The sequence below is a fragment of the Lutjanus erythropterus genome, chromosome 15 (genome assembly GCF_056507025.1).
Source record: "Lutjanus erythropterus isolate fLutEry1 chromosome 15, fLutEry1.hap2, whole genome shotgun sequence".
In the NCBI taxonomy this organism is placed as follows: Eukaryota; Metazoa; Chordata; class Actinopteri; order Lutjaniformes; family Lutjanidae; genus Lutjanus; species Lutjanus erythropterus.
The window spans coordinates 5,208,481-5,225,025 of record NC_139331.1 but is presented as its reverse complement, the minus strand read 5'-3'; the positions used below and the strand labels follow the sequence as shown (position 1 = coordinate 5,225,025).

At 38.7% G+C, this 16,545-nt stretch overlaps 1 protein-coding gene across 1 annotated transcript; it reads left to right on the top strand.

Moving 5' to 3' along the window:
* The first annotated feature begins 750 nt into the window (after window positions 1-750).
* Window positions 751-4,286, top strand: LOC146313910 (uncharacterized). The gene is made up of 4 exons (XM_084738198.1): window positions 751-896; window positions 1,635-2,528; window positions 3,330-3,355; window positions 4,111-4,286. The coding sequence occupies exons 1-4, from the start codon at window positions 751-753 to the stop codon at window positions 4,284-4,286; spliced, it is 1,242 nt and encodes a 413-aa protein (XP_084594324.1).
* The last annotated feature ends 12,259 nt before the right edge of the window (window positions 4,287-16,545 follow it).

The following is a 16,545-nucleotide window of genomic DNA, read 5'->3' as shown; positions in this document are numbered from 1 at the left end:
CCAGGAGAGAAGACACCAGGACAGACCTTTCTGAGATGGACATTCACAACACATCAGAAGACCCCGAAGCATCGTTGAACATTTGTTCAAAAGACGACAAGGTAAGCTAGCTTCTGTCTGGACTTCACTGACTGGTGGTCAAACACCAGTGTTATTTATTGTCAATATCCTGTCAGTGTGTGGGTTGGTATCAGTCTTACAGACGGCTGGGTATTGTTTCATCTTAAAGATACTTTACTTGACACATTTCTTGCCTTAAATTAGTAGCTCTAACGTGATTCTGTGCAAAATATAATGTAATAATATCCATAATATATATAAATTTAAAATAATCAGCCAACCCTCTCTGGTCATGCAGTAATGTTCTCAGCATGTATCACAGTAATCCTTTTCTTTGTCTCAGCACTCAGATGAGCAAGTCATAGCAACATTGCACAGATGCTACAAACCAATATTATAATTATTAATTATTAATAATATATAATTATTATAATCTATTTATTTGTTAATTTTAGCCTACATTCATTTTACCTTATTTATTCAATCATTATTGTTATTTCTATTTTTTTTTAAGTCCTAGGAACATTTGAGTCCTTTCATCATGTTCATCTTTCTGTGAGACGTTTGTTAAATGTCTCTGTCTCTTTTAATGCAAACCAAATCTGCCTGTGTGTACAAATAAATAACCTGAGCCTGAACCTCATTTTCTCCTTTCAGATTTTAGATATAATTGAGTACCAGACCATCACCATGACTGAAGAATCGACCCAGGACCAGACCGAGTATTCTGCGCCATTGGTGCAGACGCCCGATACTCTGCGTATTGATCTGCCGTGTGCTGATCCAGAGGATGTCCATTTTACCATCCTGAAGTTTTTAGTACAGATACCACAATTGTAAGTACTGCAGCTTAGTATACAGTATTTACAAGCATTCTTATGAGGACATATCAAGTCATGACTGGGGCTGGGCAATATGGCTTTTAATTAGGGGCGCCAGAAATCAGAGGCGGTCCCCAAGACTGTGTCTGTTCTGACGTCTTCAAAATCAAATTTGCCCGTCTACTAAAATGCTAACGATTGATAAATTGATGAATCATTAATAATTAATAAGGGACAAAACATGTTTTTTTCCTGTTTTTTTTTCTTATTTTAAGTTTAATCTTAAATTTATATATCCACTGGATTACTGAATTACTGTCATTTCTAGACTATTGATTAATTATCATTTAATACATGTTTAATTGCTTAAATTCTTATTTGGCAATTAATCAAATAATGATCATTAACTTACTGTGCAGTCTGACTCAGCAAATATCTGACATTTTTTTCTTTATCTAAAAAGTTAATTAACAAATTCCATCAGGCTGTGATTTATTATGAAGGTAATGTGATTACAATTTCAAGCAGTTTCAAGCACAAAGTCCAATTGCTTTTCAAACCTCGAAAACATTAAAATTAAAGTGTTTCAAGGATATTGATATAATATTAATATATTGCCCAGCCCTAATCATGATCTTGTGTTTTTTACAAAAGCGACTGTGGCAGCTGCTGATGTGTGTGACAAAACTCTACTGTGTTTGTAAGTTGTGTTAAGATGGAAATTAACTTTTGTGTTTTTGTGTTTTCTTACAGGGAATGGGAGATCATGAAATTCGGCTCCATGAGGTGCACGACGATGAGCGAGGCAGCCAATTATTGCATGGATCTCATCCAGACTTTTGCACAAGACATTGTGGATATCGTGCTACCGCAGGTCTACAAGTACACGAGAACCCACGGCATCGTTTCCCCCCCCGTCCTTGTTCTAACTGAAGACCAAATCCACGACTACCTGGGGGACTCGCTTCAACAGGCACTGTGTAAATCCCTGAAGACAGAAGGACAGAAAATTGAGGTCACCAAGATGTTCTCCCAGTTGCTTTTGAAGAACGTTACGAAGGCGGTCAACGCAGTCTTGGCTTTAGTCGCTCAGACTCCCATCGACGAGTCCAAAATCCCAATGGTTTTTGTTAGCGGCCACGTGACTCCCATGACAGACCTTAAATATATGGTTCATCAGATAGCTTGCCTACTTACCAGAGTTGAAAGAGAGAACAGAGAATTTGAAACCCCCGTTTCCCTTTTTGATACCAAAAGTCACCTAATAAAATTGCTGACGGCTTACCTCCTTCGCGTGATAACAAAATTAAAAAGCAGACCTCTAACGTTACATGACGTGAGCTCTGGAAACCGTAGAGATATTTGTATTACAGTTGGCACAAATACCAGCATTTTGACCGAGGAAGACAGTGAATCAGATGGACATTACTCCCCCCTGTCTTCCTGTAGTGATCTGGATGCCTTACCAGGTGTTGTGCCTGACAGCACCGACGCTTCGTCACATGATGAATGGTGTCCACTCAGTTCAGTTACAGACATTGCCGTAACAGAAGACTATTCTTGTCACTTAAAGCCACAGGACGTCAAAATTATCGAGGTAGTAGCTAAAACACTGGTAGACAAATTCTTGCAGGAAGACCCAGAGAGGTTAGAGCAGATAGTCAGTGGTGGACCGGAGCTAGTTGACAACTTTAAATTAGCAGATTTCACAAACATGATCTACACTATTTTCATGGGTAAATGTTTTTGCCGTTGTCAGATTTTGCTAACCAGAACACGCATTTGTGAAACCGTGATGCATAAAAAGCCGATGAGAGGGCGCGCTAACACAGGCATTGTGGCTGGCGCCCTTTACTTGAGGATAGAGGAGGTTCTTAATCGTTGCATTATTCAGGTTCTTCTCTGGTCGTTACTGTGCGCAGACATGTCTCCAAACAAACAGAAAGGACATCTTGGCCATACGTATACACATGGACACATAGAAGCAGGAGACTTGAGTCCTATTTACACTGATTTGGATATCCCCTATGATGAACTATCAGAGCCTGTGCGTCCATATGACTATTGGCACATACCCCTGGCTATGCTGATTTGGGAGATGTTTAATATTATCGGTATTCATGATGGTTACTTGGTTCTTTTGCTGGAAGACAAACTGTTGGAGGGGTTTGAAGCACTGAAGCTGGACAAACATTTAAGTGCCTTCCTGAAGGATAAAAATTACAAAGACTTAAGTCAGATTATTGTTGACAACCTCGTGTTGAAGTTTGGTTCTAAAGAAGAGTTAGTGATCATGGCGATATCAGTGGATGAAAGACTGAGTGCGGCTTTGTTGAGAGAGCTAATGAAACAGCTGCTCCCTCCTGCCAAGAAAACAAGCTGCAGTGCCTTCAAGAAATTTAAAAGACTGTTTTGCAGAAAAACTTCCTCCGTCATCTCTCTAACCAGTGACTTGGACATCAGCCAGTCTGAGGGTAAGTACCTTCTCAAGAGACATACCTTTTTTTTTGTACTTTACTCTTCCTGTAATAACAAAATGTAATGAGTCCAGACAAATCAATCGCAACATTGTTATTTATTGAGAATATTTTATTGTCTATTAAGAGCGTTTTACACGCTGAACAAAGCACCGTCTCTCTCCCATCTCAGACCTGAAGCCTGTCAGTCCGTCCCCAGGGCAACACTGTCATTCATGTTGCTGTTGTTACCACCACTGTGTTTCGCTTAGTTTCACTCAGTTGGTAACATGGTTATAATATTTGATCCCATATAGCTGTTGAGCAAAGATAACCTAATGTTGCTGTCAGCGTAACTTCAAACTACACCAAATATTTAAAAAAGATCTTTCCTAAGGCGTGTATTAGTTTCTGGCTCTGCGAAAGTGGAAAAATAATAAAATTCCTCAAAACTGTATCACTGAAAGATGTCTTTAACCAAATTACAGTCACATTTAGGTTATTCTGTGTGATCTTCTTTTGATGACTAATGTAATAACTAACATTTTTCCATTTTCACTGAGCCTCCCCTGAAACTGTCTGGACTTTAAAAACCTTTGGTTTATTGCTACACAACACGCACTGATGTGACATGTATCTCATCTCAGCTTTCCATTTCTTACGTTTATGTGTTATTGCAGTTATGTAGAGTCACTCTGACTATAGTGAAAATTTAACGGCTCCAGAATCAATTCATATTAATTTTGTTTATGTTTTTTTTTTTTTTCCCACAGACACGTGGTCAGAAGGACTTACGACAGACCAAGCAGAGCGACGCCAGGCTCCACTCATGACGCGGATCACTGCCTCCACCAGGAACATGTTCTCCCGCTCAAAGAAGATGTTTTCTGCTATTGGCAGAGCTGTGAGCAAACCGTTCTTCGCTTGCATCAGTCCAGAGACCGACTGAAGCATCATATGAAGACTTTCGTCCATTTCGGCCCCGTCTCATTCCCTTTAGTGACTACATGAGACACACCAGACTTTGGACATAGTAAAAAAGTACTTAACATTACGTGCATCAAGTGACTTCCGACATGTAACTTTTGTGTTGCCCTGCTTCACTTAAGTCACGTTGGAATTTTTCAAACTTTTATTATGACAAACTGACAAACAAAAACGAGACAATGACTGGACTAAGTAAACTACAGTTAATAAATAACTGTGGTTTGCTTTCTTTTCTTTTTGGGCAGCACGGTGGCGTAGTGATCAGCACTTTCACCTCAAGAAAGCCCGAGTTTGGATGCCAGTTCAGACACGGCCTTTCTAGCTGGAGTTTGCATGTTCTCCCCGTGCTTGCGTGGGTTTCCTCCGGGTGCTCCGGTTTCCTCCCACAATAAAAAAAAAACATGTATGTCAGGTCAGTAATGTACTTTGAATCATTCAATAATTTAAAAGGTAACTTTGATGTTTCTCGATTTGGACCAGATTTTCCGCGGCAGCCGGCAGAAATGAAACTAAGCTACAACACTTGCCAACCTTGAGACCTTGGTGATTTATGTAGAATGAAAATAAAAGAATTTCACTAAAACACTAAACTGAGAGAGGGCGATGTAAATCAGGAGTCTCATGGGTAAATTGGGAAGGTTAGCAAGTAGGCATTATCACTTTGAGAGGCGTCACGATTCTCCAAATTCACAATTCGAAAGGATCGCTACAGTTAGAGACCCGTTTTCAAAGAACAAGACATATGGAGCTATATTAGGGCCAAAAGTTTTGTACTTGAAAAAATAAAATGCGCAGTGTCCGCTCACAATGATGGCGTCCAGCTCTGCAGGCCCACAGGTGAGAAATGTTCAAAATGAGAGGTCGGTTTGTGACAACATGCAATGTGCTGAAAAAACCTGTAGCAGCTTGCCTGTAGCATGGATCAACATTTTCCACCGCAGGCTGCTGCAGGTTTTTTCAGCACATTTGGATAAACTTACCACGTATTAAAGAATATAACACTTATATAAAGTAACATATTAGCAGCTTTAGCCTCACAGAGGAAATTAAAACAGATTTAGCTGTGCAGGATATTCGTGCATGCCGTTCAAATGGAAGTTTGTCACTAACATCAGTTTTTTCACTGCCAATCACCTGGTGTAGCCTACAAAAAGTGTTGCGTTGAACCGTTTTAGTTCCTATGTTCCCTGAAGGCAACGTGATAGGGGAAGGTCCCTAGCCTTTTTGTTAAGCTGTCTGTCATGATTCCACACCCCTCTCAGTTGATACCACGCCCCCCATGCGAAATCCGGGCCAAAAGTCTGAAACTGAAAAGACAAGATCTGAAACTGAAAAAAAAAAAAAATTGAAACTGGAAAAAAATAAGATTTGAATCTGAAAAGATAAAACATGCAACTGAAAAAAATAGAATCTCACATATCAAAATATATGAAAGTGAAAAATGAAAATAAATAATTTATTCAAAAGAATTACCAGAGTGGGCGGCACGGTGGTGCAGTGGTTAGCACTGCTGCCTCACAGTAAGAAGGTCGTGAGTTTGATCCTCCAGCTCCCTGGCTGGGTCAGGGTCTTTCTGTGTGGAGTTTGAATGTTCTCCTCGTGTCTGCGTGGGTTCTCTCCGGGTTCTCCGGCTTCCTCCCACAGTCCAAACACATGCATGTTGGGTTAATTGGTGACTCTAAATTGCCTGTAGGTGTGAATGTGAGTGTGAGTGGTTGTCTGTCTATGTGTCAGCCCTGTGATGAACTGGCGACTTGTCCAGGGTGAACCCCGCCTCTCACCCAATGTCAGCTGGGATAGACTCCAGCAGCCCGCGACCCTTACGGAATAAGCGCTTACAGAAAATGAATGAATTACCAGAGTGAATCATATTTATATTTAACCTGAAAAAAATGTTGTGCACTTATTTTTATTTTGAATACACTGATGTATTTTTCAAAATTCAACATCAAAACTTGAATTTTCAGTTTAAAATTTTATTTTTTCAAGTACAAAACTTTTGGCCCTAATATAGTTTTGTTTAACAAGAAACAGACGTTTTGCTTTCGCCCTTTGCAAAACTGCGGTTTCATTTTTATTTTTGTCTTTATCCATTTAACTGTCATCTTCGTTAACTGGACAAAAACAAAACTTCCACGATGGCCATCATGCTCAAAATTAATCTCTGCTGGGTCACTTCTCTAATCAAAGTTACCTTTTAAATTAAATTAATTGGCTCATTTTGATTTGGCTGTTCAATTCGTTATACAATCTGTTTAAATAAATAAAAGAATTTTGATTGGCATTTACATTTGTCTTGTGTTTCTTTTATTTTACTTTGTGTGACGTATATGATGGTGTTGGACTGACGTTGCAGCTGCACTGATGTGTCTGGTGCATTTTTCTGCTGTAGATGTTTAAGATTTAGCAAATTTGAACTACTTTATATAATGTTGGGTAGTTTAATCTACAGCAAAGTCAATAAGATTATCATGTTAGAGGTCAGAGCAGGACCAAGGCAGAAGCAAACTTGGCGCTTGCATGGGGCCACCAGAGGACACCTAAGAGAGCTTGAAATTCTTTTAGTGTGTGTGTGTGTGATATACTGTCAGTGGTAACCATACAAAAACACAACATTCAGGGTTCTCACAGGTGCTGGAAATCCTTGAAAATGCTTGACTTTTGGATAAAATGCTTGAAACTGCTTGAAATTGTAATTGCATTACTTTTTATGATAATGAATCATAATATTAATTAGGGCTGGGCAGCATGACAAAATTTTCATATCACTTTTTTTTTTTTTAAATCAGATCGGTTTCATGGTATTTGACGGTATTTTTTTTCATGCAACAGTGTTCTTACCCACATTTCCTTTTGCTGAGAACAGAATTACTGCAGTTGATTGTCTTTAAATAGCCCTTTTTACTGTCATAAGGACTGTATCATGTTTTTTCATGTCCAGACAGGTAAAAAGCATGACCCCTTCAAAGTATGGTTACCATCACACGGACGACTATACAATTAAACGTCCCCACCCACGCTAGTCGGCACCAGAAATACTAGTTGTTTAAAATATTTAAAAATGAAATATGTGTCAATATTTCATTCTTGCATGATGCCAGTTATCTGTTGTCGCACAGCACTAGTCCGGGCTGCAGCTCTGTCAGACAGCAGCTCCTCTCACCCAGCGCGTGTGAACCGATCGCCGTGGCAACACCGGATGTCTACATCAGCAAAGTTGGACAGATGAATGTAGACTGTGATAGAATAAACTGGTATATATTCACTCGACTGGAGAAACGTGACCACATTAAGCACAGACACAGACATAAACCTGCAGGCGGAGCTGCTGCTGCTGCTGCTACTACTAGCTGCTAATGTTAGCCACACTGTGTTTCAGGCTGGCAGCTAATGTTAGCCACACTGTGTGTCAGGTTAGCAGCTAACGTTAGCCACACAGTGTGTCAGGTTAGCAGCTAACGTTAGCCACACTGTGTGTCAGGCTGACAGCTAACGTTAGCCACACTGTGTGTCAGGTTAGCAGCTAACGTTAGCCACACTGTGTGTCAGGCTGACAGCTAACGTTAGCCACACTGTGTGTCAGGCTGGCGGCTAACGTTAGCCACACTGTGTGTCAGGTTAGCAGCTAACGTTAGCCACACTGTGTGTCAGGCTGGCAGCTAACCTTAGCCACACTGTGTGTCAGGCTGGCAGCTAACGTTAGCTCTGGGTCCTTTACCTGCAGACACTGTGACCCTCTTCGGTCTGAAAAGGTGAAGCGTAAACGTGTAAGGTTTGTATTGCACAGCGTGAAGTAGTGCGCATTTCAGCGGCATTTCAAGTACGATTTGGCGATTGTAGACTGTGATTAACGTCTTCAAATGGCTCTTAATACACAGTATTTTTTTGGACAGTGTTTAACATTATAAATTAATAAATTCTGCCTTGTGTTTTCTTAGTGACTATTCTAAATTAAATTTTGCGTCTAATCAACAGAGAAATTAGTCACCAGGATCATCCCTAGTACACACGCTCAAGCAAGCACGCCTGTGGTGTTGGTGTGCAGCAGTGAAATGGGTCCCCGCTGAAACACTTTCCCGCCGCGCACGTTCTGGACGTTGTTTGGGCTATTCACTGGTATGGCGATATATGAAAAATTCATATCATAACGAAAAAAAAGACCGATTTTCGGTACGAACCAGTATACCGCCCAGCCCTAATATTAATGTACACTTCTGTGGTGCGTGATTTTTTTTTTACTCCAAGTCTGATTTGTGTACTTTTAAATACTTAATTGCTGCATTATTGTAAGTCATGATGAAGAGTCCAGACTCTGTCTCTCCTCTTCATCTCCTCAGTGTGTGTCAGTGTGCAGTTTAACCTTTTCCTAAAATACTGCTGGTTCTGTGGTGTTACATTTTAAATCTGAAGCCTGCAGTGCACCATAGAAGCTACAGTTGACTTTTCTATTGAAGTTTTCAGTGTGTTTTGGTCTTAATGTTAAATTGAGCAGGTCAATATGTTCATCTGTACCTGATGGGCTGATGGGTTTGTAATATTATTATATGAGCATATTTTTCTGTCAAATGCAGTGCCATTGAGGGTTTGCATGATTAAAGTGTGTGATATCTTGTGTCCAGACAAAAAGCAAGCATTTTCAAATGTAACCCCCACCTGGATATGTGAGCTTAAATATTCTGAGCTGAAATATTTTCGTTTTCCTTTGTTATTGTTGAAGAAAAAAAAAAAAATTAAATCTTATTTATTTTATTGAGGAAAAAGTTGTTGCAGTCTGGCTGTTCAAATTCATATTTCTGAATAAAACATAATCAGTTTTAGACAGTTTAATAAATGTTAATCCTGTTTGCCCCGCGACTTAGACTGTGTTTTAAATTTTGGCCCCTTTTGTGATTGTGTTTGACACCCCTACCCTAAAATAAAGCGTTACATGTTACTGAGTACTTAAAGAGTAGTTCCTCATTATGTAATGATCACTTCCTCTTTTTGTGTTTCCTAAAGTAAAGTGATACATATTACTGAGCAGTTCATGAGTAGTTACTAAGTAGTTCCTCATTACTTCATCATTTCCTAATGATTACTTACTCATTAGTAAATAATCAGGTAATGAGGAACCATCAGTATTATGTATTGCTTTTCTTTAAGGGACACACAAAGATAAGTAATCATTAGACAATGAGGAACTACATATTAACTACTCAGTATTCTGTATCTCTTTACTTTAGGTCAGGAGTCTGCAACCTGAGGCTCCAGAGCCACATGTGGGTCTTCAGCTCTTCTCCAGTGGCTCCCTGTGACTTTGGCAAAAGATGATGTGGAAATGAATAATATTTTATGAATATTTTTCATGTTTCATGGTTGTAGGTCCATGAAAAAGTTGAGACAGCTCAAAATGTCAAGCCAACATACTACAATAGATTTTTGAGTTTTGAGCCCAAGTCAAATTCTTCAGTTTTGAAAAAGTTTTACCAACTACTGATCTTTGTTTGAGATAATTTACTTTTCCTCTTTAGATACATTTTAATATTTGAATTTTAGAAACTTCAAAATGTTGTATTTTAAAAAGATAAAGCATAAACCATTTAATTTTAAGGCAACAAAATAGTAACAAATCAGGTTCACAGAGAAACTCAAACATATTGTTTTTCAAAATTTAATCATAGTTGACTAACGTTTACTATGAATTTATCTAAGGAAGAATAGTAAATTATCCCAACTAAAGGTCAGCAGAAAGTTTGTTAAAGTTTGAGTTGGGTACAAAACTTAAAAATCTATTGCAGTATGTTGTACAGCAAATTTCAAAATAATATTTCATCAACTAAGATATGCATCAAAGACTGTGTCTATGGCTCGGTGTCTTTTCCTCTAAACTGTGATGGTGGCTCGTCTTCTTGAGTCTCCATAAGCTATGGCTGCCAAAAAAAAGTCTTCAGGGAAAAGAGAGGATTTAATAGCTGCAGCTCCAGACAGATTTTTTCCCCCTTTTTTTGGCCAAAAATGTCCCTTTTTATTTCTAAAGGTCGCAGGCCTCTGGTTTAGATGGACACAAAAAATTAAATGAACTTTCCAACTTCATGCCTTGGCACAGTAGCAGCACAACTATCATGATCTCGGTGCGCTCTGCTCTCTAACAGCTTAACATGCAACTAGTTTCAAATGTGCTCTTCACTGTTGAAGAGCAGCAAAGCAAGTAAGCGTTTGTCAGAGACATTAAGTCTGTGTGTCAGGTTTTCTCCCTCTCCTTATCTCTTTTCCGTGAATTTTAACAGAATACTAGTCCACATCCGTAGCTCTGTGCTGCATTTTTCAGCCCGGTGTTTGGCTGCACAGCGTTGAAGAACAGAGCTCACAGTTTCTGGATTAAAACTGTTTGGCTTGAGCTCTCAGGCCCGATCTGCTGAGCTGACAGCTGTGCGCACAGCTGCTGCAGCATGTGTGTGTGTGTGTGTGTGTGTGTGTGTGTGTGTCTGAGAGAGAGAGAGAGACAGACAGAGCCAACAGCAAAATTAAAGGCAAAGCATTTACAACGAAAAACACTGAAGAACAGCGCTTCCAAATGCTGTGTCAGAGCTGATTGTGGAAGGGGAGTGCCGGAGTACAGCGCCTCTTGTATTTCATGTTATTTTGCATTTTTTAAAACTGATTAATTGTTGGTTAATGGGTGTCGGCTACTGTTGTATTCATGAGCATATTAAATGAACAGTACAGTGATTCATGTAACAGTCAGTAATTAGGTGTTACTTTGTAGTTAAATGTATTTAGTTCATATAAATAGTGGATTACAAAGGCCTTGTAATTAGATAGGAGCTGAGGCCTGAGACTGAGTAATAATTCCAAGTGTTGGCTTCTGTTCCTCTTATTTGTTTCAGTTTATAATGCACTTTACTACTTAATGCAGTCAAAAAAAACAACAACAATATATATTCCGTCTTTCCAAAAAACTAATTGTTTGGCTTCTAAGAGTGTTGTGACCAAACTGGTTGGACTGACAGGTGAGTTCTGCCTGTTAGCACATGTTGGATATTTGACTTTATTATGTAACTGTATGTAAATGTCAGTGAGATTAGTGTCTTCTGTCATCACACTTCTGTGGCATTTGACCACCTTGACTTAACTAATCAGTGATAAAGGGACTTTTCATTCTGGTGTCACTGATTAACTAATGGATGAAGTTATTAACACAGCAGGTAAAAGTTTTGAGTGAGTGAATACATTTTGCAGGACAAAGGAAGTGCTGTGCTGCTCACTATAAAATCAAAATACAGATTTTTTTCCCTGGTCTGTAGTGCTATTTACCTCCTAGATTATTTTTTTTAGTGTGAGTTGCAGACACTGCCTTCTCTGTAATGTAATGGGACGGCTCAAAGCACCAAAGGATACATTTGAAAAATTCAAAGTGTCTCTCCCCAAAATTCATGAACCAGTTACTCAAGATAATCCACAGACCTGGTTGTGCGCAGTTTTACGTAGGAACTGTTTTCTTTCTGCAGTAGAATCTACCAGAACTACTTTTTCTTGCACAGAGTAGAATCTAATGTAGTCAGACAGAAAAGTGAAGCTGCTTCACAACAAGGCGTGTGGATTATCTTGACTAACCAGGTCATGATTTTTGAAAAGAGACACTGGTTTTGAATTTTTCAAATTGATTTTTTCGGTGCTTTGAGCACCACAAACCAAGTGTCATTCACTTCCATTATATATGAACTTTATTTGCTGCAAAAACGATTTGTGAGACTAGAACTCTGTCAGACTCTGCAGAGGCCTCAGCTCCTTTGTTCTCCCCTGTTCGTCTTGTCCATCCACCTTTAGTAACTCCTTCAAATTTGATTCTCAGCTTCACTCATATCACACTAGACAGGCTGATCATTTTCACTTTCCTTTTTATAAAACCAAACATGACCAGCTCTCCTTCAGATATCCTGGTGCACAGATATGGAACACAAAAGTTCATGTTATCAAAAGCTTGTGGAAATGTGGCATCACATTTAACTCATTATGTTTAATTATTTCTTGACGTATAATGTTTCTCTTGTTTTATTTTTTAGATATTATCATTTATGTTTTTCTTTGTTTTCATTTGATCATCTGTTTATTGACTTATTTTCTTGTTTTTCTGCTCAGTGTAGGTGTTTCTTGGTGTCATTGTTTTGTGTCTTAAATGCTTTTGACTTCACCTCAGTACACATGCTGCTGCTGCTGTAGCACTTAAAAATTAGCACATGCAAAAGAATTACAAACAAGTGTCAACGCCATGCACACATACTTTCCGATAAGCAACACTCTCCTCCAGTCAGTTTGTATGCTTTATTGTGAGTCACCAGCTGAGGGCAGCATTGTACAGCATTTACAACAAATGTCCCTCAAGCTCCTCATGATCCTCATGGAATAAAAAACTGCTCAGTATCTCTCACAGTCATGAGCATAAAGTACTCCACAAAGTAAATGTCCTGCAGTCCAACTCCAACTTCAGTAAAATTACAAAAGTAGCAAAAGCAGAGTGCATTTCTCTCACTGATCACTGGTGGAACTCCAGACCAGTGTGTTTTGGGCTGTATTTTTATTTTTTAAATCAGGTTTTGATCAATTATTGGGCTGGAAAACATCAAACCAATCTGGCAACACTGCTCCAACTCAAAGAAATATATCTGAAATATATACACAAGTCAGAAAGGTGTGGAACCACTGGTTTAAACTTTGACAGTGCTTTGTACTTAATAAAAAAAATACAAGGCATTGTATTTATTGCATGCATCGGGTGTAGGGTGATCAGATGAGAAAAGTTTTAAAAAAAATCAGGACTGAAGAGTTGGGGGTGAGTGTGTCATGTTAGAAGGAATGAAATGTAGAAAATAATTTAGAGTTCAAATCAGACTGTCGTTTTAAAGTCCTGAAGACACACGTGTCATTACACACAGGTGTGTTACAGTCATTTTAAATGTCTTGTCAGCAGATCAAATTATCATCAAGTTCTATAGTTTACAAACACATTTTTTTTTATATTTTTTAGCACAGATTCCTTAAAAGAAACAGGTCAAATGCCATCAACAATCTGTTATTTCTGGGAGCTGAATCACTGCAATAGACGAGTGAAAATACAACAATAATACTCTCATCTTTTACAAAAAGGATCGGGACTTGGGATTTTTAATAACTTTAAAATTAGTACTTTGATACAGACAGCTCTCATTTTAGCTTGCTCATATGATCTATTATTGTAGGCTAACAATTTTCTGGACAAACTGGATAGGAATTGTGATTCAGGACCACTGCTCAAAGTCTGGGAAGAAAGTTGTAATTATATCTCTCTAATAACTGTATGGAGTAGAATCATTACCACTTTAAAATGCAGTGGAGTATCAGGACAAGGTAGCATAAAATTGAACTTTTTTTATTTTTACCTAAGGCAGCATTCATTGTACTAATCATCGCCATGTACCACAAAAGAAACTCTGACGTTAGGACGACTGTCATAGTCTTTATACTATGACACACCACTATATGCATGCATTACAACTGAGTTTAAAAAAAAACTTTTTTATGCAATCAGAAGAGGAAAGCTAGGTAAGAACACTGCTGTTTAGCAGAATAGGTTTAAACACAACACAAAATGAACCACTGCCATGAATCTTTGCATACATCAAAATAACCTGATACAGTGAAGACAGTAGAGTAAAAGCGCTGCTGGGTCTTTGTGTTGGTCATAATACAGCTGCTCTTTGGATACTTCAGGTATTTTGCACTTGTTCTTCAGGTGAAGGGCTCATTATTGTTTAGATTTTACTTTCACTTTCAATTGTCGGTGTCAGCGTCTTTTTTCCCGTAAGTATTATTACCTGACTATTTTTATCTCACATCAGTTCAGTCATGGTTCTGATTTTGTGTCTTGTATTGTAGCAGTTAACAATCAGCCACGCCCACTCCAAGCTGGGAACTCCACAGTGAACACAGACAAGTGATAAACATCTTAATGACAGCAGCTATCCAGGATCAGTGATGTTAGCTTTAGTGATACGAATAACCCAAAGAGACCCGAGAGGTCGGTCTCTAGCCAAGTCCTACAAACTTTCCCCTTTAAACTCTTTGAAGTACAATGAACTTCAACACAACACGTGACGTGCTGTCAGCAGTTGTTTTTGTGCTGGTCTTGTGTGTGGACTGAGGAATGCAATGAACTGATGCTCACCTCAAACCTGGATCGTATCAGTGCAATTTCTGTCTGCCTCTTGTGCCTCCACTGTTCACGTCATGACATCATGTTTGTGAGACTGTATCAGGTTATTTGTTCTCCAGGTGAAGGGCTCACTGCATGGGTCAAACAGTCTCAGTATAAAATCAAAAATGCAAGGCTCCTTCAAAAACACCAAGGCACACTGTAAAGTTTGTATGAAGTTAAAATGCTTTTATTTTACATGACAAGAAGAGTTAAAAAATGACCAACACATATCGACCAGCACATGTCTTCATCAGGGTCAGACAGGAGTAACTTGCACACCTGTGCTGTGTTACACTCATGAGTTGAGTGGGAGGGTAGTTTCCTGTCAAGACAGACTCCCACTGGCCAGACACCAAGTGTATGAAAGTGAGAAAAAAAAAGGGGGTGGGGGACAAATCGAAAAAAAAAAAAAAAGAAAGAAAGAAGAGAGAAAAAAAATCTATATATAGAACTAAAGAAAAGAAAAAATAAAGTAAATAAAATAAACAAAAAAGTAAAAAAAAAAAAGAAAAATAGAAAAGAAAAAAGAGTAAAAAAAGAAAAAAAAGAAAAAGAACTGAGGAGAGAGGTTAAGGAAGTGAGTGAAAGAAAAGGGAACTGGGAGTCGGGGTAAATCCAAATCATTAACAAAAGGGGGGATAAATGTAATGTGGTTATCAAATCAAGATAGACCTAATCATTTCTTTATGTACACGATAAATTCCTGCTAATTACCCATCAACCATAAACATCAACCGTTCCACATTGTCCATTTTTATATTGTTCATTTCATTAACATTTGTTTAATATTGTTATACATTTTCACAAAAAAGGAAAAAAGTCAGTGTCATCATTGAGGCCAGAATGTTTCGCAACCACAAGGGCGTTCCAGTCTGTAAACAAGAAAATTTTGCATTAAATTTTGAGTGTGCCTGACGCTCGCTGCAGACTAGTATCTCCACCATATTGCCAGCAGTATTAATAGCAGTAGATGTATCATTGAGGTTGTGTGTGTCTGTGTGTGTGCACATGCACGCGCTGTCACACGCATGTGTGTATGTATGCGAGTGTGTATGTCTCTGTGTATGCGCATGTGTTATCACACGTTTGTATGTATATGGGTGAGAGTGTGTGTCAATAAAAGTCTCCTTACAGACACAAAGAACAGCTTTTGTGTGTGTGTGTATATGAGAAGTTGTGTGAGTAAACAGGACAGAACAACAATATGGCTGACATTAAAAATGTCAGTAGGCAGCCATAGATATTAGACTAAGAGCTAGACATTAAATTAAGCCAATCACAATCAGCCTTGTCAATTTCTGCCCAGCAACTGTGAGTGGACATGTATCCACTGTGTAGACAAGATGGACATTTCATGAATGAATGAATGAATTTAACATTAATCAGCTCAAACTTTGAATTTATTAACAGTTCAAAAAGACTGCAATCTAAAATGTCCATGTTGGACACAGAAAGACACAGACAGACAAACAGACAGTGTTTTTAAACCGTTAATAACTTCACTCTTTGAGCTGCTTCAGGTGTAATTCTCTCTGTATGAGGTTTTAACTACTAAAAACTCAGGTTGGTGAAACTGACCAATCACCTGTGTGTAACGACACATTCATTTTTAAATACTCCAAAAAGAGGCAAAAGTTGAGACAATGTTCCTCTCAAACTCCAGCTGTTAAATGAAACACTGTAATTGCTACAGCTAAAAACCACATACGGTGAGTGAGAGGACAGGTTGCCGAACGTGATGGTGCAAATTTTATTTCTGTGGTGTGAAAAATGAGGCCACCACCACGATGGAAAATCTGGAATCATCTGCTTTCTTCTAGAAATTTTGGCTCTCACTTAACATGGGAGTGAATGGTGCATTTGGTTGGACTTATTGTCCTTTTAGACCTCGGCCAGCCACAGTCCCACAGCATCAGTCCAAAGCGACGTCAACTACTGGTGACGTGTTGGGGACTGCAGTTCAATGTCCATAGAAGCCTTTACTTATGAACAATTTCTAAAAACTCACAGT

Excerpts from the sequence above, each read along its gene's own strand:
- LOC146313910 (XM_084738198.1), top strand. The coding sequence starts at position 751 with ATGACTGAAGAATCGACCCAGGACCAGACCGAGTATTCTGCGCCATTG. Across the intron at positions 897-1,634 it reads TTAGTACAGATACCACAATT|GGAATGGGAGATCATGAAAT; the intron begins GTAAGTACTGCA and ends GTTTTCTTACAG. Across the intron at positions 3,356-4,110 it reads GGACATCAGCCAGTCTGAGG|ACACGTGGTCAGAAGGACTT; the intron begins GTAAGTACCTTC and ends TTTTTCCCACAG.